This window comes from Danio aesculapii, chromosome 7, assembly GCF_903798145.1.
Source record: "Danio aesculapii chromosome 7, fDanAes4.1, whole genome shotgun sequence".
Classification (NCBI taxonomy): Eukaryota; Metazoa; Chordata; class Actinopteri; order Cypriniformes; family Danionidae; genus Danio; species Danio aesculapii.
Window position 1 is genome coordinate 49,646,727 of NC_079441.1, and position 26,339 is coordinate 49,673,065.

The window sequence follows — 26,339 nt, forward strand, 5'->3', positions numbered from 1 at the left end:
CTCATTGATCAAAATGCACTTTCAGAGCCCGTTTTTGTTTTGTTTGAAAAGTTATCTTAGTCATAATTAAAAAAAAAAATTATCCTATTTAGATAGATTATTTCTTGACTTTGATTCTTTTTGATCTTCAAATACCTGACCAGACCAATGTTAGAAATGGTTAGAAATTAATTGTGTTTAATGTACTGTTTAATACGGCAATACAACACTGAACATGCTAAACATGAAATAGAGGTCAATTAAAGCAAGATAAAACCTTTTTTGATAAATAGAAGAAAGAGTGAAAGCAAGTTTTATTCTATAATCCATTTAAAAATAAACAAATAAATAAATAAATAAATCTTAAGCTAATATATCCCTTTATTTTTTTGCTAGCCAGTAGGAGTGTCAAAATTGATTGTTTCTTCGGTGCACCGTGATGCAAATGCGGGCAATTCTGTATCAGTTCAGTAACAGATCATAACCAGTTATTGTATACTGACATCATTTATCTCATATGCGCTGTCACGGTAGCTTACTATGGTGAGGGAGGCAAGTGCGAGTAATTAAAACACTCCAGCTACTTAAAAACGCAGAAGCTGAGCACAATTCACTGCATGTGTGTATGCTTGACAGTCTTTTACTGACACTGAAGTTACAGCAGAAGCCCCTATTTCACTGCGATTAAGAAAATGAAAGTAAACTCCATTTCTTTCTTTCTTTCTCTCTCTCTCTCTCTCTCTCTCACTGTGGCCCTTTGATTTGACCTGCTGGTGTGACATTTCCTCTCTTCTCGGCTGTTACAGCGATACTTCACAAGTGTGTCTGCAGAGTGAGTTTTTTCCTCCATGTCTCTCAGCTGTGATAGCAACTGTCGTTTATCAGTGTCACTCATTGGTGAACAGCGCCAGAGTGTTAGAGCCCTTTTTGTTGAGTATGTGACCAATCATAGGGGTGTTAGAACTCGCTCGACAGAGCTCATAAAGCGAGCGCGATATTTTCATTTGTTTATTTGCTATAAATGCTCATGTTGTTCTGTGTATGTACTTGAGTTTTTAAAGGTACAGTTCATATATCTGACTATTTGTATTAAAGGACAAAATTGTATTATTACAAATAATATATAAATATATTTATACATTTTTCTTGTACTGCTAAGTAATTAAAATAGTGTATGGAACGCATCGTCAATGCACCGTGATGCACAGAGTTATCGAATAAAACTGAATCTATGACATTATTATCATACCGTGAACCATACCCTGAGACCAGTGTAGGTTCACACCGCTACTAGCCAGTTCTGTGAAATGAGTGAAAAACTAAAAAAAAAAAACGTTATCAGTCACACTATACTGTATGTACTTATAATAATGCCAAAATGATTAAATATTTATGATTGAACATATCTGTTCAATTGTAAGTACCGTTTGTTTGGAATTAGATTAATATGCCATTGTGATTGGCTGAGAATTTGATTTATTTTGTTGTATCTCGTAACGGTCTCCTATCTTGAATGGACAGATTAACCATTTGACACTGAAATTATATTACATTCATCTAGTTAGTACACCCAATATTTAGATTTTTATTTAGATAACATTTTCAGTCACAACAGAACTGAGTCGAAACTTGCTGCTCTGTACTACAGATACTGAATCAATACTACTTTGTTGCAAGTAATGCACTCACCTTTTTGGCTTCCCATAGTTGTTTGGGCATTGGCTTATTCACACCAAGCAGATTTTCCTCATTAGGGACAGCAGGAAATGAGAACACTGCAAAGGAAAAAAAGACTGTAAATAAATACAGAAAAGAAATTCCCATAGTCATCCATTGCTTTGTGTCTATTCACACGAAGTCGCTAAGAGATAACTTTCTTTAACAGACATCATAAAGTACCCTTCTTTAACCATTTAAAATGTTCCTCATTGAGTTTTGGAGGTCTCCCAAAATAGCTTTACATGCGTCCAAGGTAAACCTAATTTTTGTGATGTGATTATTGCGGATACACGCATTGTGATCTCAATGCTCAAACGATATATTGCTCAGCTCTAATTTAAAGTCACCTAGTCTTTTCAAAGAGTCTCAAACAATTTGTCCGATTAAATTAAAGAGTCATTCTTTAAAGAGTCAACCCGTTCTGATTGGTCAGACTGCACAGTCTGTTCTGACTAGTGCATCCTGGTGCAGTTTTGTCCCTTCACTTTTGTCAATTGGTGAAGTTCTGTTCCTCGCCACTGTCACCACTGGCTTGCTTGGTTTGGCACTTGTGGAGCTGCACATCAATGGATTTGCTTTTCAGTGTTTGGAATTTCAGCAGTACAATTTGAATCACACTGAACTAAACGAACCTGAACTTCAACTCTGAAATCTGGACTTTACTAGAACTTCTATGTTAGGCGGCTTTGACACAATCTACATTGTAAAAGTGCTATAGAAATAAACATGAATTTAATTAAATCCTACTTACCCCAGTGTGCCCAGCACACTATCTGACATGACATTATTTCTCAATTTCTTTTCAGACTTGAGTTGATTTTATGAACTCAGTTCAAGTATGAATTAAATGTATTAAACATTGGAAAACCTATTTGATCAAAAGCGTGACATTAGTAGTAGTTTGAAGTTGTAATGTAAATGTAATGTAATGTGTATTTCATTGTGTTTTTTCATTGTATTTTAATTTCATTGTGAGATCTCATGCCTGTGTAAGATGTGTACATATGCACAAGTGTTTCATAGATGCTAGCAAATAGTCTGTATGAATGAAGAAGTGTTTCATAGATTTATGTAAACAAAGAGTTTATATGCATGCATGATCATTTCATAGACGTAGGAGTCCATACGAGTTCAAATATATGAGCAATCTTTTCATAGATGAAGGTGTCCATAGGGGTTCATATGCATAATCATTTCATAGATGCAGGAGTTTTTATGAAAGTTCAGATGCACACGCAATAATTTCTTAGATGCAGGAATTAAAAATCGAAGTGTTTTCAAAATGTTACCACTGTTTTATTGTGGTACGGACACAGTTGCACTTAGTTCGCTGTTAGTAACTGTTATGTGTGTGTTGGGGATGAGCCCTGTCCTCTTTGTCTGAGCAAGCATGTGTAGTACAGGGAAGAAAAATGGAACCAAAGAGTTTCCTGCTGCTTTCACTCTAAAGACAATTGTGTAGCAGCCTTAATAAACATGTTGCACTGAACACTATCACGTTATGAGAAACCCACAATATGTAGAGTTGATGGTGAGTGTGTGTGAACGACCATTGCATAGATGAATATAGAATTATAAGTGTGTTTGTGCGAATTACATGAGTTGTTTCAGTTGGTACCATGTGGAAGCGTTTAATTTGTGTTTGTTTGAAAACTTATATGCCAAATCAGTACATCATCTCAGGTGTGCCCAAAACTTTTCAGCCCACGAGCCTCAAAATAACAATGCCAGGGACTTGCGACCCCCATTATCCTCTGAGGTGGTTATAAATATACACATGTTAAATATACACAGCAATAGACCCATATAAACACGAGCATATTGACATCACAAAAGTGCAACAGTCTTGATCTTTTTACAGTAATGTATTATGATGTTTAATTTCAAGATAATAAGGACTAATAAGATGAGGGCACAATGCTTGGAATACAACATATACATTATTGGTTCCCTCCATGTTTGGTTATGATCTGCAAATTTATAATGTATGTGAATGTCGAAGAGGTGTCTGAAAGCTTATTATAATGCTGAAAAAATATGTATCTTCTGCAACCAATGTTGGTAATCTAAAAAACATAATCACCCCTGGGTTCACAAACCAATGAAAAAATACAAAACAAAAGGATGATGAATTTTTATTTGCATGTTGTTGTTGTTGTTTTTTTTTACTATTTATAAAAATCTTTTGTAGGATATGGGTAAATATGGTACTACTAATAGTTTAATCAAATTTATTTGCTTTTTGTAAATGACCAGACAACACACACTCACTGTTGTGTGACCCCCCAGGGAGTCCCAACCCCTACTACAAATTGTTCTAGTTTTAGGACAAATTTGATCAAAAGCGATGATCCCTGTTGACTACTGTACTGTACTGACTACTGTATATAGGAGACATGTTAGCCTGGTTAGACTGCCGGCAGGGGAAAGCAACTATTCCAGCATCTACCAAACCACAGCCAAGTATGAGAGAGATGTCACACTGTGAGAGCTGATGCTGTCATTAAAGGGGTGAATCTTCTTTTTGTGGTGTGAACACTTGATAGAGCGTTAACTAGGATGACAAGAGACACTTACCATCTCCAGAACTGTCCACCTCTGCTTCATTCATGCTGGCTGCAGCACCAAAAACACACAGAGAAAGAGACCAATTAATATGTACATGATCTTACACAAAGAACATTCCCTCTTCTCTGCTGAGAGTAAAAAATAAACAGCCTCTAGCAAGCTAGCTCTTCTTTATTTTATCCACTATCACACAAAACATTTAAATAATGAAGGATTATCAAATTAAATAAAGGCTGCATTCATCTGATCAAAAATACTGTAAAACAGTAATATTTTAAATACATTTTTTAATAATTATTTTTAGGGGTTTTTCACCTTTAATTAGAAAGGACAGTAGAGATTGCAGACAGGAAAGTATTGGGAGCAGAGAGAGTGAAAGGGTTGGCAAAGGACCTCAAGCCGAGATTCAAACTCGGATCGGCGTGAGCTCCATGGTGCTATATGTCGGCTCACTTAACCGCTAGGCTAATGGCGCTGACATATTGTAAATACTTTTAATATGACATGGCTTTTAATACATTTTAAATTAATCCTGAGTTTGCAAAAGTTAATTTAACAGCTATTCTAGTCTTCAGAGTCACACAATCCTTCAAGAATCATTTGAATATGTTGATTTATCAAATGTTTCTTAAATATAAACCATGATACATTTGATTTAGCATTCTTTGATGAACATCACACAGTTGAAGTCAAAATTATTCACCCACCTGCAAATTTTTTCTTTCAAATATTTCCCAAATGATGTTTAACAGAGCAAGGAAATTTTCACAGCATTTCCTACAATATTTTTTCTTCTGGGGACAGTCTTATTTGTTTTATTTTGGCTAGAATGAAAGCAGTTTTTAATAAACAAACTTTTTAGCCTGCGACCCGTAAAATAACAATGCCAGTGACTCGTGACCCCCAAATTCACAAAAACTGTATGCACAAAAATAGGCCTACATTAACACAAGCACATTGACAACACAAAAAGTGCAACAGTCTAACAATCATATCATTTTATAGTCATTTATTAATGCTTAATTTAATATTAACCTCAGCTAAAGAGACTGGTGGGCACAATGTTTTCAGCATAAGTCTATTCTTGGTTTAATTTTGGAGACCACCACTCAGAGATCATCCTCAATGTTCAGTTGTGGCCTGTATTTAATTTGAATGTATTTGATTGCCATAAAGCTGTCAGAAAGTTTAACCTGGTGCTAAAAAGTCAGTCTGCTGCATCTGACACTATTACGGTTTCGATAATCTAACGTAAACACACCAATCCTACGAAAAAAATTATTGAAAGGCTGATGGCTTTTCATTTGCATGTTGTTATTTTTTTATATTAAAAACTACTATTTTATCTTCTGTGGACTATGGATAAAATATGGTAATTCTAATGGTTTAATCAAATTTATTTGACTTTTGAAAAAATCACCAAGTGACCCCTGTTATTGTCCCACGACCCCCCAAGGGGTCCTGACCCCCACTTTGGCAACCACTGGTCTACAGAAGAAACCACTGTTATAAACTGATTAGCTTAATAACCCAAGCTTGCTTAATAATACTAGTTAAGCCTTTAATGGAACTTTAAGCTGAATAATAGTGTCTTGAAAAATCTATTCAATTATTATGTACTGTTATGATGGCAAATATAAAATAAATCAGGTATTAGAAATGAGTTATTAAAACTATTATGCTTCAGAAATGTGTTGAAAAAAATCTTTCCGTTACGCAGAAATAAAAAATACATGAGGGCTAATAATTTAGGAGGGCTAGTAATTTTGACTTCAACTGTATATTTGATTCTTTTACTCCTTTTTGAAACATTTTGTAACATCATAAACACATTTTCAGCCATTGTAAAAAACAAATAAACTAAATTATTTTTTAATGATAAGAAAACAAAAGTACTGAACACAAAATATAAATATCTGTAACTTGAAGCAGAGTTCAGTTCAGGCTGCACATTTGTCCAAGCTAGCACAAGTATTTGATTCATTGAAATGAGTCTCCTGGAGCGCACACTTACTCCACCCATTGAAAACTGAGGACGCAAACTACAAAAAAGGGATTGAAAGTGTCTTAATGTGCACTGTCTCTTTAAGGAAACCCCCATGAAGGGACAAAAAAGAAAAATGCATATCGGGAGAAATCTGTGACCACAAGAGCAAAGTGAATCAATGGAGAGGCATTGTTTTGAGCAGACCACAGAGATCCTGTGGAAAACAACCCTCCTTTCTGCTTCCTCTGCTGATGCTGGTCCAGCACTGATGCAGCGTGGGCCTGAAGCCAGATCAACCAGCTCCACCGCCTGAGCAAAGCAAAGCTGCCGGTCTCAGACGCCCAACTGCGACGCACAATGAATCAAACAAAAAAGTACGGCGACACCTCATTTCCCCCTCACTGAGAGTCTCATTCAATGCTGTAACTGTTGGGGAAAAAAAAAGGACAACTAGAACAGAGGAACTTTGGCTTGAGTCCAGAGTCACGTTTTAACTTGCAGTACAAAAGTGTCTGAAACACATTGATAGTATGTGTAAAGTATTTTCTACAATAACACTTATCTAAAATGACCTATATATTATTATACCCCCTGAACCATAAGCATCCCTGTTTATTTTTCCCCCCAATTTCAGTGCAACGGAGAGAATATTTTAACACATTTCTAAATATAATAATTTTAATAACTCATTTCTAATAACCGATTGTCACGATGACAGTAAATAATATTTGACTAGATATTTTTCAAGACACTGCTATACAGCTTAAAGTGACATTGGGTAATCAGGGTAATTAGGCAAGTTATTGTATAATGATGGTTTGTTCTGTAGACTATCAAAAATATATAGCTTAAGAAGGCTAATAATTTTGGCCATAAAATGTTTTTTAAAAAATTAAAAACTGCTTTTATTCTAGAAGCTTTTATTGCTGCTTTTATTCTTTCTCCAGAAGAAAAAATATTATCAGACACACTGTGAAAATTTCCTTGCTCTGTTAAACATAATTTGGGAAATATTTAAAAAATAACAAAATTTTAAAGGGGGTTTAATATTTCTGATTTCAACTGTACACATTATTACTACTAAAATTCCATAACTTTTTCATGATTTTTCCAAGACTTTTAAGTGAAATTTCAAGACCTAATGTTTCATACAATGTCTACATATGCGTGGTAAAAAACAATACATGTTAAAATTTTAAAAGAAGTTTAATTTATTTAAATGTATTCATTTACTTTATTAAATAAAAATACATAAAATAAAAAAATTAAAAATTAAATATATATTACGTATTTTTATTTATTTAAATGTTTTAAATAAAAATTCTAGAACAAAATAAATAAACAAATAAAACATAATAATAATAATTAAATATAGAGTAAGCAATGTCAATAGCCACTGTCAGGCCAGTGCGAGCCAGGGTTTTTATAGGGCCGGGCCGAGCTTGAGCAGTGAGGTGCAAATCATGTCGCGTTTCCACTGTCAGGCCAGTAGCTTATAGCACGGCACACAAACCCCACCCCAGAATGCCCCCCCGAATCAAACGTCACACAACCCGCCCAGTTCAGCGAGAATCAGGCAGATAAAGCACACCATCGTATCATCACGAAACAATTAAAATGAAGGCAACCGAAACAAAGACACGTTACTGTACAGCAATACATTATATGTCTATACACACAGGCCTATGTATTTTCATTCATTATATTCGCTAACTCGCCGACTGACTATTGGAATCGTACATCGAGTGGTCTCACCACTAACGGAGGGATGACCCAATGCACCATCCATAATATAAAAATCACAGAAATTTTCCAGTAATAAACCGGTATAAAATGTATTTTATAACATTCTCACTTCAGTAGACGCTGTTAAACATTCAGCCCAAATGCTCTGGAGAGACCTAAAACATTAATTTTTTCCTTAGGCTATATGACACCTAATAGGTAATTCCCCTTTATTTAAGGATCTAAATTATGGGTGTTGCATATTCAGTTATCTTAAGTCAAGTAGTAATGAAGTAATGATGCAATCATATATGGTTCTTCATTCTAACATCCGAGTCATACATGCCTTTTGTAATTCATTCATTCACTCATTCATTTTCCTTCAGCATAATCCCTTTATTCATCAGGGTTTGCTACGGTGGAATGAACTGCCAACTATTCCAGCATATGTTTTACACAGCGAATGCCCTTCCAGCTGCAACCCAGTACTGGGAAACCTCCATACACTACGGCTGGTTTAGTTTTATTCAATTCACCTATACCACGTTTTTGGACTGTGGGGGAAACCGGAGCACCCATAGTAAACCCACGCCAACATTGGGGAGAACATGCAAACTCCACACAGAAATATCAACTGGCACTGCTGGGACTTGAACTAGCAACTTTCTAGATGTGAGGTGGCAGTGCTAAGCTCTGAGCCATCGTGTCACCCATGTCTGTTGTAATCATTGTGAAATTTACTGGCAGTTTAATAGTTTCAAAGTAAAGCCTACATCATTTTAATTATATAGTGAAGCAACAAAAGCGTCACTATAGCTGGTGTCAATTCCTAAATTCCAGTAAGGTCAAGAGACTGAATGTGGCCCAGTTTCGATACGTCGATGCTTTTGAGATCTCCACACATGTACAACACTGTTGCAGCACACAGCCGAGTTGGCTGGCAGGTTTACGACCAGACTACTGTGATAGCGGAAGAGAGACACATTTTTTTTTTTTGTATCATGAGAGAGGCTGGTTTGTACTTGTTCACATTACATGAGCCTCACTGCACACCTCCACAAACTGTCAACTGTGTGCATAGTTCAGAGGAGCTGCCAGACAGATATTAAACGCTTGCTGTCTGCCGTGTCCTTAAAATGAAGCTGTTTCGCATCAGGTTGAACTGAAGTGGTCTCTGTCAAAACAACTGGTCTGGGCCAGAGACAGACTCGGAGTTCAATTTCTCTCAGTTTAATCGCATCCATCAGAGCTGCTCCACATCTTCACGTCATATCTTATTTAGACCTATTGACTAACTAGGAAAATCTAATACACACAGATGCTTTTATCTTGGATCTGCTTTAAACTCAGGCCTGTATGCCCTCTGATCAATTCATGAGAGTCAGCGATAACAGAAAAATGTGAAAGAACTGAAGACTGAACAACAGGAATGTTATAGCTTCAATAAAACTTTCATTTTTTGAGACATTTTGGATGACTTCAAAGGAAAAAAAATTTGACATACAGTTGAAGTTAAAATTATTCGTTCTCCTGTAAATATTTTCCAAATGATGTTTAACAGAGCAAGGATTTTTTCACAGTATTTCCTACAATATTTTTTCTTCTGGAGAAAGTCTTTATTTTAGAAAGAATAAACTGAGTTTTCAATTTTTTTTAACCATTTAAGGTCAATATTATTATATTAGCTCCCTTAAGCTTTTCTTTTTGATTGTTTACAGAACAAACCATCATTTTACAATGATTTGCCTAACTACCCAAGTTAAGTCTTTAAATGTCACTTTAAGCTGAATACTAGTGTTACGTTCGCGCTTTTCTTTTGATATTTAGTTTAGTTTGTTTAATACAGTTAGTGTGTTTTGTTGTACTTATTTCTTTGATTTACGCACCTCTAACTACCTCCTCTCAAACTAATAATTTATCATTTATTTATTGTCAATATTTTTCTTTCACTGTACAATATATTTCCACTGGTTACACTGGAAGTATGGGCAATAAATAATTGTAGTGATATTTGGTTTTCAGTCGTTTCTTTCTCCATCCATTTGTCACAAACACTAAACTATTATATGTTATGTCAAATTCCCATTGGTTTTATAGTAACATCTAAAAGGAAATAACAACTAGCATCTTGAAAAATATCTAGTCAAATACTATGAACTGTCATCATGGCAAAGATAAAAGAAATCAGTTATTAGAGACAAGCTAATAAAACTATTATGCTTAGAAATGTGTTGAAAAAAATCTTTAATCTTCTGTTAAACAGCAACTGGGGGAAAAGGGGGGTTAATAATTCAGGAGGGCTAATAATTCTGACTTATATTCTGTTTTTTTTTTTATATAAATCCACTGATTTCAAATGGAAATGTAAATACTCTGGTCAAGACAAGTACTTTAAATGACTCAAAGTATTAATTGATGTCTGGTCAAAAGACAATTCAGTATGGAAATAAGTCATTTTTTGTAAGAATGCTCATCAAGGCTGTAAGTACTATTTCAACTATTTCTGAACACTATTTCAATTGAACATATCTGATTTGTGTTGTAATAAAGTTTCTAATGAAATGTATTACTGTAATGCAAAAGGTACATTTCTTAGATTCTTAGATTAATAGAAAGTTTAAAAACAGCATTTATTTAAAATGTCACTTTGTTTAATGTATCCTTTGAAAAATAAAAAAGGTGTTAATTGTAGTTCATGTCTGTATTTTGCATAAACCTTTTTCAACACCATTCCTGTAAATCCAAACCTCACACAATGTTTCACAAGAATTCTAGAAAGGTATGCAAGGAAACTGCTCATGGTGGTAGGCTGAAAAAATTAGAAATTTGCATTAAAAATGTGAATAAAGCATTGTTTTAATCCAATAATAATAAAATAATGAAATCATTACTTCCTGATAAAGAGCTAAATATATACAGTTGAAGTCAGAATTATTAGCCCCCCTTTGAATTTTATTTTCTTTTTTAAATATTTCCCAAATGATGTTTAACAGAGCAAGGAAATTTTCACAGTATTTCCTATAATACTTTTTCTTCTGAAGAAAGTCTTATTCATTTTATTTCGGCTAGAATAAAAGCAGTTTTTATTCTTTTAAACCATTTTAAGGTCAAAATTATTAGACCTTTAAGCTATATATTTTTTTCGATAGTCTACAGAACAAACCATCGTTATACATTAACTTGCCTAATTACCCTAACCTGCCTAGTTAACTTAATTAACCAAGTTAACCTTTAAATGTCACTTTAAGCTGTATAGAAGTGTCCTGAACAATATCTGGTAAAATATTATTTACTGTCATCATGGCAAAGATAAAAAAAAAAAAAAATCAGTCATTAGAGATGAGTTATTAAGACTATTACGTTTATAAATGTGTTGAAAAAAAATCTTTTCTCCGTTAAACAGAAACAGGGGAAAAAAATAAACGGGAATAATAATTCAAGAGGACTAATAATTCTGACTTTAACTGTATAAAAAAGAAAAATATATAAGTCCAAGGCATATTAAAAACACGATTTCACTTTCTTTGAGTGCCTTTGACTTATGATTGTTTTGTTTACCTTATCCAAAAAGCACCGACACATTAATTACCCCTATAGCACTTTTCATTTGATTTTGTTTTTTCATATATAAAAATGAATGAATGCAATAGAAGTCACCATGGCCTCTTTGTGAATGAGGTCTCGTGCCTCCAAAAGCCACTGCGTGTTTATTTATAAAGCATTTATTGTATGTTGTACAGGACTTGGAGGTAATAATACTGAACCACTTTGATAGACTTTGGCTGAGAAATTTTAGAATGACCAAAACAACATTTCAGATATTTTTCGTGTTCAGTCCACTGGTTTGTCCATTAAAGCTGTCCTATTTTATTATCATCACATGACCTATTAAGAAAAAAAATAATGCTGGAATTCCTATCAGTAAATGTGTTTCCACTGTAGTTTATGCACATTTTTAAAAATCAAATTAAAAACTGATTCTACTCATTTGTGCGCATAAGATTTTGTTTTCACAATTTCTGAACATCTTAGCGTTTCCATTAAACATGCTTTCATGCAATATTCCAAAATAGGTGAATGGAAGCAAGCACAGGAACTGCTGATACAAATAATTGAAAAATAAAAATGTATTGATGTATAATTGTACTAGGACAACCATAACAATCTCTGCCAGATTTGCACTGATATAATAATGGACCATTTGCACTGCTAATGCAGAACTGAAGGGAGATCATCCCACCCAATGACATAATCCAACAGTCTTACAAACCCTCAACTCTGCTCGAGTATGTGAACTTTGGCTATGGTGAGTGTTAGGGAAGTGTGGGCCAGACGATGACATCTGTAAAGCCCATGGGGCTGTACTGTACATGAATTATCTTTTAACTGCTCAAGAAATAACTCACTAAAAACATGGTAGAGGAAACATCTTTTAACCCTTTAACTTGCACTCTAGGAAACCAAACTTGACCCCTTTTCGACCAATATCTTTGTTAAATTGTGTTCATGACACCACCACACAAATTATGTCTTTTGTTGTTTTGTTTTAATGATGACTGAACAAGAAAGATCAACCAGGCAGTTACGATGCCTTTTAGGGGATTTAAAAGCCCCTGTGGACTGGGTTTCAGTCGTTTTCAGCGTACCATCTGAAATGCCGGTGATTGTAACCAAGACAACTAGATAAACAACATGACAGAGAGCCCCAGCTGTGTCGGGCAAACACACTGCAATACGGTCTGCAATAAATCATTGATTTATCATCCATGACTGACAACGTACAATCCAATTGACCCCTTGCATTTATTTCAACTACACTGTTATGCCACACAATAATGGCCTGTAAAATGACAGTATGGCTGTAATAAATGTGACTGTATGATAGGTATTATACTGGCTCATACTCCATTACAAATAAATGTGATAAAAAAAATACTAATAATAAAAACCTTTGTGCATCAGATGACAATGTGCAAGTAAGAATAATAAGCCAACAAATTTGTAAAAAATATATTCTTGTACAAATAGAAAAATTTGGAGGAATTTGGAGATAAAAAAGAGGTGATACTTGAATGAAAGTCTTGTGAGTTGTGGAACTAAACGAAAGTGGATATATAATGACAAAATTAAAATTTTTAGGAGAACCATTGCTTTGGAAGATCAGTTCTGTTACACATTTTTTAAAAAGAACCATTTTTTTCTAAGGGCTCTATTTCAATGATCTAGGCACAAAGTCTAAAGTGCATGGTGTAAAAGCATTAAGGACATGTTCGAATCCCCTCTCGCTATTTTAAGGATGGGAAAATACGATCTGTGCCCCGGCGCAAGGTCTAACAGGGTTGAGCTTATTCTCATAATGACTTATGGGTCTGTTTTGAGCATAAAATGCATTAAACCAATCAGTCTCATCTCACATTCCCTTTAAGATTCAGTTGCGTCATGCCATGACACATATGCTATGTAAAACTGAACGCTTCACTAGCGAGAAAACAGTTAAACAGAGCATCTGCAGCACGAGGATAAAGAACAACCCTCCTCTATTCGGCCTCTTTACTTTCTCTTTACTCCTTTACTTATGTGGATAAGTATACAGTATTGTACGCACTCCACGTAAGACATCCATTAGCCTACATGTTTAATTTTGTTTGTTAAGCGCAAAGATTTGTTTAAAAAACTATTTGTAGATTCAGTTCTAATTTCAATAAATGAACAATAATAACACGGTGTGGTAAAAAAAACAACAGTTTTATCCAAACACACATCCTATTCTTATGCCCCATATGGTGATGTAGACGTCTCCAAAACCCAACAGGTGGACAAATCTAAACTTGTTTTTATTAAAATAAATATAAGTATCCAAAGTAAAAATGCAAATTGTCATGAATAAACTGAAAAAGCCCACCGAGGTAAAGGCATGGAGGCAGTGGTTTTTATATTTATGTAGAAAATATAAATTTTTGTAACATTTTAATCTTTTATTTTTTTCATATGTAAAGATATTTGTGTATTGCTGTTCATCCTGCATCTATTAAGCAATGTGTAAGTGTTTGAACCCACATAGGTTCATATCTAATGCACTCTGCGCTAGACTTTAGATAGCAACGTGCCAACAATGTGCCTTAACACACCTTTATTTTAGACCAGCACACCCATGGGTCCACAAAGTGGCACAAATGGATATACCATTTAAACAACGGGGTGTAAAACGTGAAAATTAGGGTTGCGCTGGTCTGAAAATAGCAACAAATCGTGCCAAAACACATCTTGCACCTTATTGCACTGAGTGCATGATAGGGCCCTTAGGTGTTAACAAAAGTTCAATAATCTGAAGAACTTTTTCCACAATAATAATAAAATGCACAGAAAAAATTATTAAATCAAAACGAGAAAAACAATCACCACTTGGAAAAATAGGGATTTAAGAGAACCTTGTGTGCAATGGAAATGTTTCATGGATATTAAAGGGAACATAGTTTACCTCTTTTTTATGATTTAATATTAATATTATGGTTCTTCTGAGTGTGCCAGTTTAGGTTCAGTTCAAAACACAATTCAGATTTTTTTATTATAATGTGTAAATGTGTCATGTTGGGGGCGTGTCCACAGTTCGCTGATTTATGGGTGTGTTGCTTCACATGTAAATTAGTTTCGGCTTCCCGCCAACGTAACAAGGGGGCGGGGCCATGAGCTCACCCGCTCTGCATTTGCAACAGTCTGACAGGCAGACGGAGAAGGAGACAGAGGATCACCATGCAGTCGTACATGTACGACTCTGACACAGACCAAGCAGAGAGTACAAAATCATGTGTCTTTGTACAGTTGTACAGCCAACTGTGTGCTAGTTTCAAGTGCCGAGCTTGTACACAGAAACTAATAACCACGCACACTGAATTAACTTTGACTGAGGCACCGGATGCGCCGCTCGAAGCTGCGACACGGCACACCAGACACTCTCTGTAGCGCAGCAGAAACATGTGTCCCGAATCGTTGCGCCACGCATTTTTGAATTCTAAACATAGGTTTCTGCAGCGGTCCGCAGCGCCCAGCCGTCGACTTGAGTGTACCCTGATAGAAACCTATGTTTAGAATTCTAAAACGCATGCTAGTTAAGATCACAGGGAGCTTCTGGGATCGCGAGAAATGCAAACTGCTGAAGTATAAGGTAGACTCAATGAGAAGTACACATGTTTGCAAACCTACCTAAAGATACAACCAATAATTCTGATTAGAGCGATAATGTGGAGAATATTGCTCTTGTGTTTAGCCCAATGAGCCTTGCATCTAAAAATAGAGCAAGGGTGTTCCTTTAGTGATATTGCTTCGACTCACGCTGAAAATGGCGGACGTGAATTAGCAAACTGAGGATATGATGACGCGCCTGTCAATCAATATTGGTGGGCGGGGGGACCGCTCTCCTACGTCAGGTAGCGGTCGATTTGAAAACAGCTCCAATTGGTCCACCGTTTTTTATGTTGTTAAATTGAAAAAAAAAAGCACTGGGTGTGCTTATATCACCCTAATATGACAGTCTATACACCATACATGCACATATGTCTGTCCAAACAGCTTGAAAAGTAGATTTTTTTTTACCATAGGTGCCCTTTAAAGCAACTCTAAAAAAGGTATTTTCTTGCAATATGCCAGATTTATCATTAATAATGTGTCCTTTCACACCAAAAAAAAAAGAACTAACATTTCATTGTAATCTAAAACTAAGTGTTTGTAATAACATCTTTTCTTCTGTGATGACATATTTAATAGCGCAAAGGCAGAACAACCTGTCACTCGCTTGAGATTACAGCAATAACAAACAACAATCAAGTGAATTGCCAATGTAGGTCAGAACTTGATTTTGTACATTGTTTCTCGTTCGAGAAGCAACTCAAATGCACAGCAGGGGAAATAAGTACTGAACACATCATGCTTTTTCCTGGGAATATTATGTCTAAAAGAGCTATTGACATAAAATCAAATGAGAATTGGTAAAAACCCAAACAATACAAACATAAAAATAAAACTAAACAACATTAAAAAATATCTGAAAAAAATTGTTACGACAATGGAATGACCAAAGGAGAAAGTACTGAACTACTGAAATGTATTTAAAACTTTACTGTATATAAAAGACTTTTTTTGGTGGTGACAGCTTAAAGACACCTCTCATATGAAGAATGAAGATACATTTATCACTGAGGTGTGGGTTTTTCACAGACTTCAACAGAGTGTAAAAGTCTTGAGGTTCTGTGGGTTTTGTCTATCAAATCTAATCTTTAATTTGTATTTTCTATTGGATTCAAGTGTGGTGATTGCCTGAGCCATTCTACAGCTTGATTTTCTTTCTCTGAAGGCATTTAAGAGTTTCCTTGGTTGAATTTTGGATCATTGTCTTGCTGAAACGTCCACCCTTGTTTCATCTTCATCATCCTGCTAATTTAGATGTTGGACTGAAGCAGCTAATATTACAATGATGAAGGGTAGAGGGTTGCTGAAGAACTACTGAGAGATTTCAGCTGCAGTCTGGGCTTTCACTGTCTTTCTACACCTCCCTTTCTTCATGTGTTTAACACTTTATCTCTGTGCCATTTAATTTTATTTTACATAACTTTGTTTGTAAACTAATTAGTTTTGTTTTCTTTGTATGTATGGATTTATATGGTTGCTATCAACATCCAGTGAAAATGTCAAGTCAACAATACCTTTAGAAATATGTTTTCTGAGAAAGATGGTGACATGTTCAATACTTATTTCTCCCACTGTATGTGCATCACAATAAGGAACTCTAATGCAGCTTCGGTTTTATGCCGACTTTAAAGGTCCTCCATGAAACCACTTTATCCTTTATTTTTAGAGAGAAAATACACGGTACAACATCACTAGTAGTGCTTACCATTCCGCTGAGGTGGTCCTCTGCCCATCTGCTGGTTCATGCCAAAAGGATCCTGTGGGTTTGGGTTCATGGCACTGGTGTGTAGAGCCGAGTCAGAGTTTGTTCTGTGGCAGAAGGAAAGGAGAGGATGAAAGAAGCAAAACAAAAATCGCTCAGTGAGCCATCATAGCATAACCAAAAAAAAAAAAACTGATGCAGCAAAGCAAGTCCACATGACCCTTTGCCCTCACTCACTGCCTTTATTAAGCAACTACACATGATGAGCCCTTTTCAAGAGCACTTCACTGAGCGGCAGCACCTCGCTCCGCTTTACATGCTTTATCAGCGGCGACCTTTAAACCACTCTTAAGTCACACAAAACAATAATAACAGTGCTGTTGCTGCTATTTGTAGAGCAGAAATTCAAGGTACTACATCACAATGATGTGTGTGGGGATGGGAGGAAAAAAAAAAACGGATTAGTAGAAATAAAGATCCCTGATTTGGATTAGTTTGGTACAGTGAAGTATTAGTTAGAAAACAAAAACACGGATTCGCTTGAAATCATTGTGCTTGTATTCGAAGATTTGATTGAGACATAAAAAAAGATCTAAACCACAAGAAAGAGGATAATGAAGGAGATCTGCAAGAAATGACAATAGGAAAACAAAACAAAAGAGGTCCAGAGGAGATCTGTGAGAGAGGAATTTGAAAGTCAAAGGTCACCTGTTAAGCTGTGATATTAATCTAAATCCAGGTCGTTTCTCTTCGGTCCATGGCGGTTGCTCCCTTTAGAAATGGAAAGAGTCACGTGTTACTCACTACTGTACCAAGCCTGTGGCCCTGGCTCAGAGGTTAGTACAGCAGGATGAGCAAGCCGGAGACAGACAGAGAGAGAGATAAAAAGAGAAGAGGGAAAATTCCTCTGTGACACCTTCAGGAAAACATAAACAGAGCTGCAGAAATCAGAGCCTATTCCCCCAGGTTAGTTTAATACCGTGTGCAGCGCTGATCTACTGTTTCAATTAGATTGGGGCTGTCAGGTCTGGGAGCAAACAAAAGTGCTATAATATCTTCAACAGTTAATGAACCAAAAGAAACACGCAGCAGAGCAACCATACACACACCAGGCAATCAAGATACAGACTCCAGCAAATAAACAAATCCATCTCACTGACCGCAAACGCAATCCACAGAAATAAAAGCTTTAATCTTCATGACAGACAGAGCAATTCAGAGACTAAAACTACAGCCCCGTGACCTTAAAGGAGGTCACCGATGGAGCCTGCGTTTACTCTTTGAACCAATAATAGACAGAATCTAAAATACTAAAGAAAACGCAAGCAGTTCTTTACCATGGAACTTGCTGTGCAAATGCTGGAGTGTTAAAGGTGGCTGCTAAGTAGAATAAAGTAAAACAAATTACTAAAAATATGTAGATATTCAATAAATTGCATTAATATACAAGGACACTATTTATATGTTGATATTATACTTAGTTGAAGTCAGAATAATTCGCCACCCTAAAAAATTAAAAACTGCTTTTATTCTAGCCGAAATAACAAATAAGACTTTCTCCAGAAGAAATAATATTATCAGACATACTGTGAAAAATTCCTTGCTCTGTTAAACATCATTTGGAAAATATATTAAAAAAAATAATAATAAAATCAAAAATCTAAAAAAAAAAAATCAAAGGGGGACTAATAATTCTGACTTCAATTGTATATCATGATATTATACTTCAAAACATCACGATCGTTTATTATTTTAACTTTTAGAGTGCTTCTTTTAAGAACGTTCAGACTGTATTTGCAGTTTTGTTCATCACAGCACCAAAAGAAGAAGACTTAATAGACTATAGTCTATTTTCAAACATTCACTTTTCACATGTTAATCTGGTGAATACTGAAATATTGTCTGATAAATCTGTCACTATTTATAAGCTGTTGTTTGTTAACGCTTTACAAAAAGGTTCCATTTGTTAACATCTGTTAATTTAACTAAACTCATAATGAAAACATTAAAATTAACTAAACCTTAGGTGTTATTTCTTAGTTGATGCCTTATGACTAGGGCCAGACAGACTCTGCGGACATTTTTTGCTATTTCTGCGCAGAGTATTGTAAAGAATATGTGAATTTATGCGGAATGAGTTTGGAAGTATAATAACTAAAAACTTTGTGTTGAATAAAAAAAAAAACATTTTAAACTTTTATTTAATGTTTACAATGCAAGTCCTTTTAGATCCACTTATTTGGTAAACAAAGCAAGTTTCTCATATAATATATCAACTATAGACAGAAAACAATACAAACTTTATTGTAAATAAAACAAATAAACATTGTCATATTAGTCAATATTATTACTGAAATTAATAAAAAAAAACTGAGTAAATATAAATTTACACACAAGTAAATAAATAGACTCTTACTGCAGATTTCCATGTACGTAGATTCCGTGTGGGCCTAGTTATAACTAAAAGTTGTAATCTTTTTATTAAATCGAGTTAATAACTAATAAAATTCAGTTGTTGTTTTTAACCAACATTAACACAGCAGCTAATAAAACATTTACTAACAAGACCTTATTGTGAAGTGTTACCTATGTATTTTATCATGATTTTGCTATTTAATTTGTTTAACCTTTATTTACTTGTTTATATACAAATGAAGCAATACACTTAGGAATTTCTGGCCTATTACAGTCCACTCATTCAAAAGGAATCTTTTTGCAACTTAGGTCAATAATATGATAATACTGCAGATCATGATTCATAAAGATTCAGTAATTAATCGCAACAAGAAAATCTTACCATCATAAGTCTAGACTCTACAGTGTATCAAACATTGCATACTGCTTGAGTAGGTACTACCGCCTTTTAATTTAACTTACTTCATGACCAAAAAAATGTATATAGAGTGAATCTGGGAAATATTTTAAATGAAATTCTAACCTAAAAGAGTCAGCTGTGTAAATCCTCCCCTATGGCTCCCGGTGTTTATCAAATGCACACTTCAGAAGCTCAGCGTAGCGAGTCAAGTACATACTGCTCATCGACTGTTTTTCAAGAAAAGAGATTCCAGGCTTGAAAAAAAAAAAAAAAAAACTGCAAACCATTCTGGTGGAAACTGTATGCTGCGTGAGAAATCAAATACTCCATAATACTATAAAGAATGTGAACAACGGTGAGGCAAGATCTTTTTAATGTTATAATTGGATTAACAAAATCTGTATTTGTTTTACCTTTTTTACATTAGGTCTGATGTTGTCCTATAAAATGCTGTTCATATTAATGGATATGAAAAGAAATAGAGTGAATAAACTGATAAGCTAAATCACAGTGGCAAATGTATTAGTGCAATTTGAATTCTTATGTGTATATATACGAGAATTGGAGAATGACGGACTTTGTCTTTTATCAGTTGAGTTCGTAACATTCAGACGCATCGCCTATATCCGTGCTGCTGTGTTTGCCTATGTTTAAAATCATACAGATTACCGTCAGGGCTAATGGTTGGAATAGACAAGGTAAGAGACCTGCTGCACAGCTATCCACTGTGTCTGCATTCAGACGCGGAGGATTCAGGAGGAGAAAAGTCCTGATCATTTATAGTGTTTAAACATGATTATCTTTATAATGATAAAACAAATTGTGTTTATGTGTATATGAAATTATGAATATGAATACCATATGTAGCAGGACACTAAATTAATTGCTGTTTATTTCTTTGCATTTTAACTTTGTGAACTATAAAATCACAGGTCTCCTCATGGCTTGTCTCTCATTTTGTGAGCCAACTGACAACAGTTGATCACTCTCCTCTTTTCCCTTGCTCTACCGGCCACGCCCACTCCTCCCTCTGCTCACAGCGCTCCACGCCTATCTCGGAGCATTTTTTGAAAAAATTCTGAGGTAGACTTGAACCGTAAGAAAGGGGTTTCATGGCACTTTAACAGACAGCAGTTTTTTAAACATTATAGTTTAATAACTAATTTATAATAACTAATTATTTTTGTCTGTCATTATGACAGTACTTAATATTTTACAAGATACTAATTTTTCAGTTAAAAGTGCAGTTAAAATGCTTAACTAGAATAATTAGGTTAATTAGACAAGTTATGTTAATAATATAAATATAAAACTGCTTTCATTCCAGTCTTCTAGAAAAAAAAAAACCCTCTGTAGAAAAATTATATAATAGTTAATACTATGGAAAATGTCCTTGATCTTGGTAAATATTTGAAAAATAATCAATTTCACAGGAGGGCTAATAATTTTGCCTTCAACTGTAGTTGCAAAAAAAATCAGTTTCTAAAAAGAAAAACACTTTTTTTTTTTAAAAAAAAGCAAAAGAAAAATCTTCATGGCTTCCTCAAATGTACAGATGAATAACATACATGTGAAATACTGTATACTTTACGCACTTTGGAAAAAACCACATCTCTACCACATTGAAACAGCACAAGTAGTCTGTCTGCAGCAGCACATGCATCTGTCAGAGCATCTGCCGCTTCAAAAATGTGTTAACAGCATCTCACGCGTTATTTTCAAGCTCTTAATATAAAGCATGACTCATATTTAGGACAAGCTGAATTATGCACTTTCCCCTGCAGCAGCTCACTCCATGTCCTGTCTTTCAGATGCGCTCCTACTCTATTGTGTATCAATATAAATGGTATTGCCTCATATTTTAGAGTTCATAAAAATATACTGATATAGGATACAAACTCAACACACCATTCAGCCCTTTACTGCAATGACTAACTTATAAATTAGATAATTAAATAATTATTTCCTGACCCCAGTGTTTAAACTTCATTCATTCATTCATTTTCCTTCAGGTTAGTCCCTTATTTATCAGTGGTCACCACAGAGGAATGAACTGCCAACTATTCTGGCATATGTTTTACGCAGTGGATGCCTTTCCATCCCCAACCCAGTACTGGGAACCACATTCACACACACACTCATACACTACAGCCAATTTAGTTCATCCAAAGCCTATAGTGCATGTTTTTGGTTTAAATCGGAGCACCCGGAGGAAACCCTCGTGAACACAGGGAGAACATGCAAACTCCACACAGAAATGTCAACTAGGACTCGAACAAGTGACCTTCTTGCTGTGAGGCAACAGTGATAACCACTGAGCCACAGTGCCGCCCTCTTTAAACTTCAGTATGCAAAAAAATAAATAAAATAAAAAATAAACTAAGTATGTGTCAAAGCAACCAATGATATCATACCTCAGTGGTGCCATTATTCACGGAGATAGTAACAACATATGGCAAGCGTGTCAAAGAGCACAATGCAAGACGCGCATGTTGATTCCCGTTTGCTAACTTCCACGTGTAACAGCCCAGCAGATGTAGCCGGAGATCGCTGCTGTCTGCCAGAACAGGGAAATTGGCTCCCGCTAAGAGGGTTAATATATTCCTATCACCAAGACAATAAAGAGAAATAATAAACAGATTTCCTACAGGCCGCTCTGCTGCTACAGCCTGCCAGACCACACTAGGGTGATGTAATGCTGCTTCAATACACTGCAGCCTCAAATGCAGGAAAAAAAGAAAAGATACTCCAGATACTGCAGAAAGTGTTTTTTTTTTCTCATGTAAACCTGCTCTGTTTTGAAATGGGTTTGGGTTTAGCTGCTCATGCCACCCATGCTAAAGAGGTATCTGTGAACCAAGTTCAAAATGCACACAAAAAATGGATTGATGAATTATGAATTATTATTGCTTTTGAGTGTTATTTCAGGATCATTGAGCAGGTACTGCAGTTTTCATTGATAGTTTGAATTAGTTTTATATGAATTATTATGTTTTAGCAATTTTGCTTTTCTCATTTTTATTAGTTTGATGAAATATGTCTGTACAGGATTATTTAGTTCATTTATTTTTATTGTAATTATTTTTTATTACTTTAAATGCAAATTAGAACTTTTTTTAGCAAGAAGCTGGACGTATTATAAATAATATGTTTCTTCAGCTGATGTTTATTTTATTTTAGGTAAGTAAATTGATTTTATATTTATGCACTGAAAAAATGATTCATTAGATTTACTAATTATTTCTTTAAGGTAAGTGGTTGGAACCACATTTGGGCTGAATTTATACAAACAAATTAAGTTAAACAATATTAAATAAAAATATATATATTTAAATTCAGCCCATACAAATAGTTTGAAACAGTTTGGCAAAAAAAAAAAAACTAAAACCACAACAAATTTTATTTACCTATAATAAACCTGATCTGTTACCTGTTATGCAAAAATTATACTTTTATATTATACCATGGTGGTTGTAATATAGATGTTTAAACACCATTGTGTGGCTAAAGTCTGAAAACTGTCAGCCTATAAATGGTAAAACCCTTAAAAAATAAATAAATAAATAAATAAATAAAGAACAAAGAAAATACAAAGAACATTATGGTTTCTAATAGTGGCTATACAGATATACAATATCCACGCTAAAGATGCATTACACTGTAAACGTTGGTTGACACACTGAGGGTGTGCAGGGTTCCACACAATCCATTCATGTTGTCCCAACACTAATCGATTAAGTTCATTCATTCATTCATTTTCTTTTCGGCTTAGTCCCTTTATTAATCTGCGGTTGCCACAGCGGAATGAACCGCCAGCTTATCCAGCATATGTTTTACACAGTGGATGCCCTTCCAGCTGCAACCCATCACTGGGAAACATCGTTACACTCATTCACACACATTCACTACAGACAAATTAGCTTTCCCAGTTCACCTATATCACATGTTTTTGGACTTGTAGGGGAAACCAGAGCTAATCGATTAAGTTAAGGTAAGAAATTTAAATGGATTGAAGTTGTTCCTCCCCAAAAAAAAAAAAGAATTGTATTGTTTCAGCTCATTTTAAATAAGTAGTTTGAATAAGCAGCAAAAATAATTTTTGAGTGTTGGAAAATTTGTAACAATTATTAAAAAGTAGCAATGTCTGATGTCCACGTCTGGTGGACTGGAAAGGACCAGTTTGGAAAACAGGAAAACGCTAGAACAGTTCTCCAAATGGATGGAAACTTCATTTGCAATTCAAATAGTTCTTATTTATGTCTAGAGTGCTTAAAATATATATAGAGAGCATAAACAGAAAAGCACCATGAAGTGAATAACTCCTAAGAAAAGCAGTCTTGGTAAAAGTTGCTAGAGAGAGCTTCGTAAACATTGTTATTTAAAGCTGACCTGTGGTCAAAGTCAACGTCAAAAACAGATGTCTTTAAACTGGCATCAGGCAGACCACCAAAAACGGACCGATTCCTCAATGAAAGCCTATCGCTGTTGGATCACACTTGAGTCAGGACGAATGCCTTTCTAGAAATCCTCCCAGAGGAAGAGCAGAGGCTCAGATCCAGGATGGGGAGAGCGTGGGACTAAGAGGACAGCACTGACCCATGTTCCTGACCCAGTCCAGCTGAGCTCCGCAGGGAAACATATGGATGTTGCCTAGGATTCAGAACCAGCCCCGTTTACCCAGACACCAGAGGGATAGCAGGACCCCGGGGAGAGCTTAGCCTGACAGTATCGTAGTAGCGCCTTCTTCCCAGAGGATGCAACTGAGCTCTGGGATACACCAAAACACACTGATTCACACTGCACAACATAGCTATATTAACCTGTTAATGCATACATGCATTTTAACTCTTAAACCTCTTTAAACAAAAACCTCACACCTCCTTTTGATATATTGTTGGTGAAATATATGTGTTATATATGCTCAAAGTAGTGACCCGTGGAAAACAGCATGGTTGTTTTTTCTTCAAATAAGATGCGTTACACTACACAGTCATAAATATTGGTAAATTAACAGTTTTCTGTGTTTTGTGACTGTATTTGTGCTTTTGAGTTGCATTATGGGACCTTGATCTTTCCTTTAAATATTTTCCTATGATGTTGAATAGTTTAAGAAATAAACATTTATTGACATTAAGAGTTTGAAATGATATATCGTGTTGTAAATTATGCTACCAAAACCTTGCAATAATCTGCCAGTACATTTTCTGTTATTTTACAGACTTATTTCCCTATATATTATTTCTTATACATTATATTATTTCAAATAACTAAAATGTCAATAAAAGTCATCAAAAATCAGAGCAGATATCAACATCCCATAATGCAATTCATGACCTTAAATAAACAAAAAAAAAAAACTGTTGTGAATCACAAAATACAGAAACTGTTAATTAACAGATTTTTTTTTAGTGTAGCATCCACAAATGTGCACCTCTTACATCTTAAACTGACTAACTATGAACTGATCTTGTCATGAGACATTGAGTACGTTTACCACAACAATACTCCGATTTTAATACAATGTGACCTTTATCCAACTAAACTCTTAATCGTGGTAAACAACTCGATTTACGATATGTGGAGAACAGAAATGTTAACGCTTTAATTAAATCATTATAATTACTTTCTTTTTGCCACATTTTGCAATAGGATAGGCCATACACACAACTGTTTGACACTATTCTCTGCACCTATCGAGTCAGTAAAAAAACCACAGACACCCATATCTAGGCGTGTCATGATATATATTTTTTGTCATACGATATATTGCATCAAAATATGTTGCGATAAATTAGATTTTTGTTATTGATATTAAAATTTAATTTTTACTCCCACTCATTATATAATGCCAGAATGACAATATAATAGCATCATAATGCAAGTACACTCTTAAAAAACCAAACCATATTATATTCTTAAGAATATTTCAATTAATTATAGTCATTTTAACAATTTAATGATTAGTCATTGGAATCAGAATGTGAAAACCTATATCCTAAACAAATAAACAATCATGATAAATGTTAACAAAAGGTAAAAAGAACTAGAAAAAAAATTAGATTTGATTCAGTTGTCAGACAGCCACGTGAAAATATACTATAGTAATTGAATTAGTAATAGCCTCCAATAGAAATAGAGAGGTTGCACAATCAGCTAAAGTGTTGCTGATATGTATATATTTCATCAACAAAAAATATTGAGGTCATGGCCATATGTTGTGCTAGAAGTCAAAATATTGATTATTGTGACAGGCCTACACACATCTCGAAAGGCACAAGTGCATGCATAGTGAACTCCTGGAAAGTCATCACACCCTCCTTCAATGAACACAATTTTACAATTGCTCTCTGGGAAATGCAGAAGTTTTAATTCGGCGTTATCAAATTCCATTAACTGTCTTCTATCAGTCCTTTATTAGCATCAAGTAGCTCATAGTTCATCACAGGGGTATGAAGGAAATGTTGCTGAATGAAAGCGAAACTGATGAACTTAAGCTGAAGGTGTTGGAAAATTTCAAATGACGTGCCTTAAACTACATCAAACTCTGGAGCTAGCAGTGGATAGCATGATGTAATGAAGATAATTAATGTATGTAATATAAAATGTAAAACGGGCCGCTGTGGTGGCGCAGTGGGTAGCGCTGTCGCCTCACAACAAGAAGG

General features: G+C 35.0%; 1 protein-coding gene across 2 annotated transcripts in view; it reads right to left on the reverse strand.

The window, feature by feature from the left end:
- The window catches only part of crtc3 (CREB regulated transcription coactivator 3), an 80,949-nt gene that overhangs the window by 17,449 nt on the left and 37,161 nt on the right, over positions 1-26,339 (reverse strand). The window contains exons 5-8 of one of the 2 annotated variants that reach the window (XM_056462062.1): positions 17,571-17,633; positions 16,866-16,969; positions 4,276-4,314; positions 1,669-1,754 (exon numbers count right to left, since the gene is read on the reverse strand). In XM_056462062.1, coding sequence (XP_056318037.1) covers positions 1,669-1,754; positions 4,276-4,314; positions 16,866-16,969; positions 17,571-17,633 — 292 coding nt within the window. The remainder of the gene's footprint in view (positions 1-1,668; positions 1,755-4,275; positions 4,315-16,865; positions 16,970-17,570; positions 17,634-26,339) is intronic. The other variant, XM_056462063.1, reaches the window with a different exon arrangement.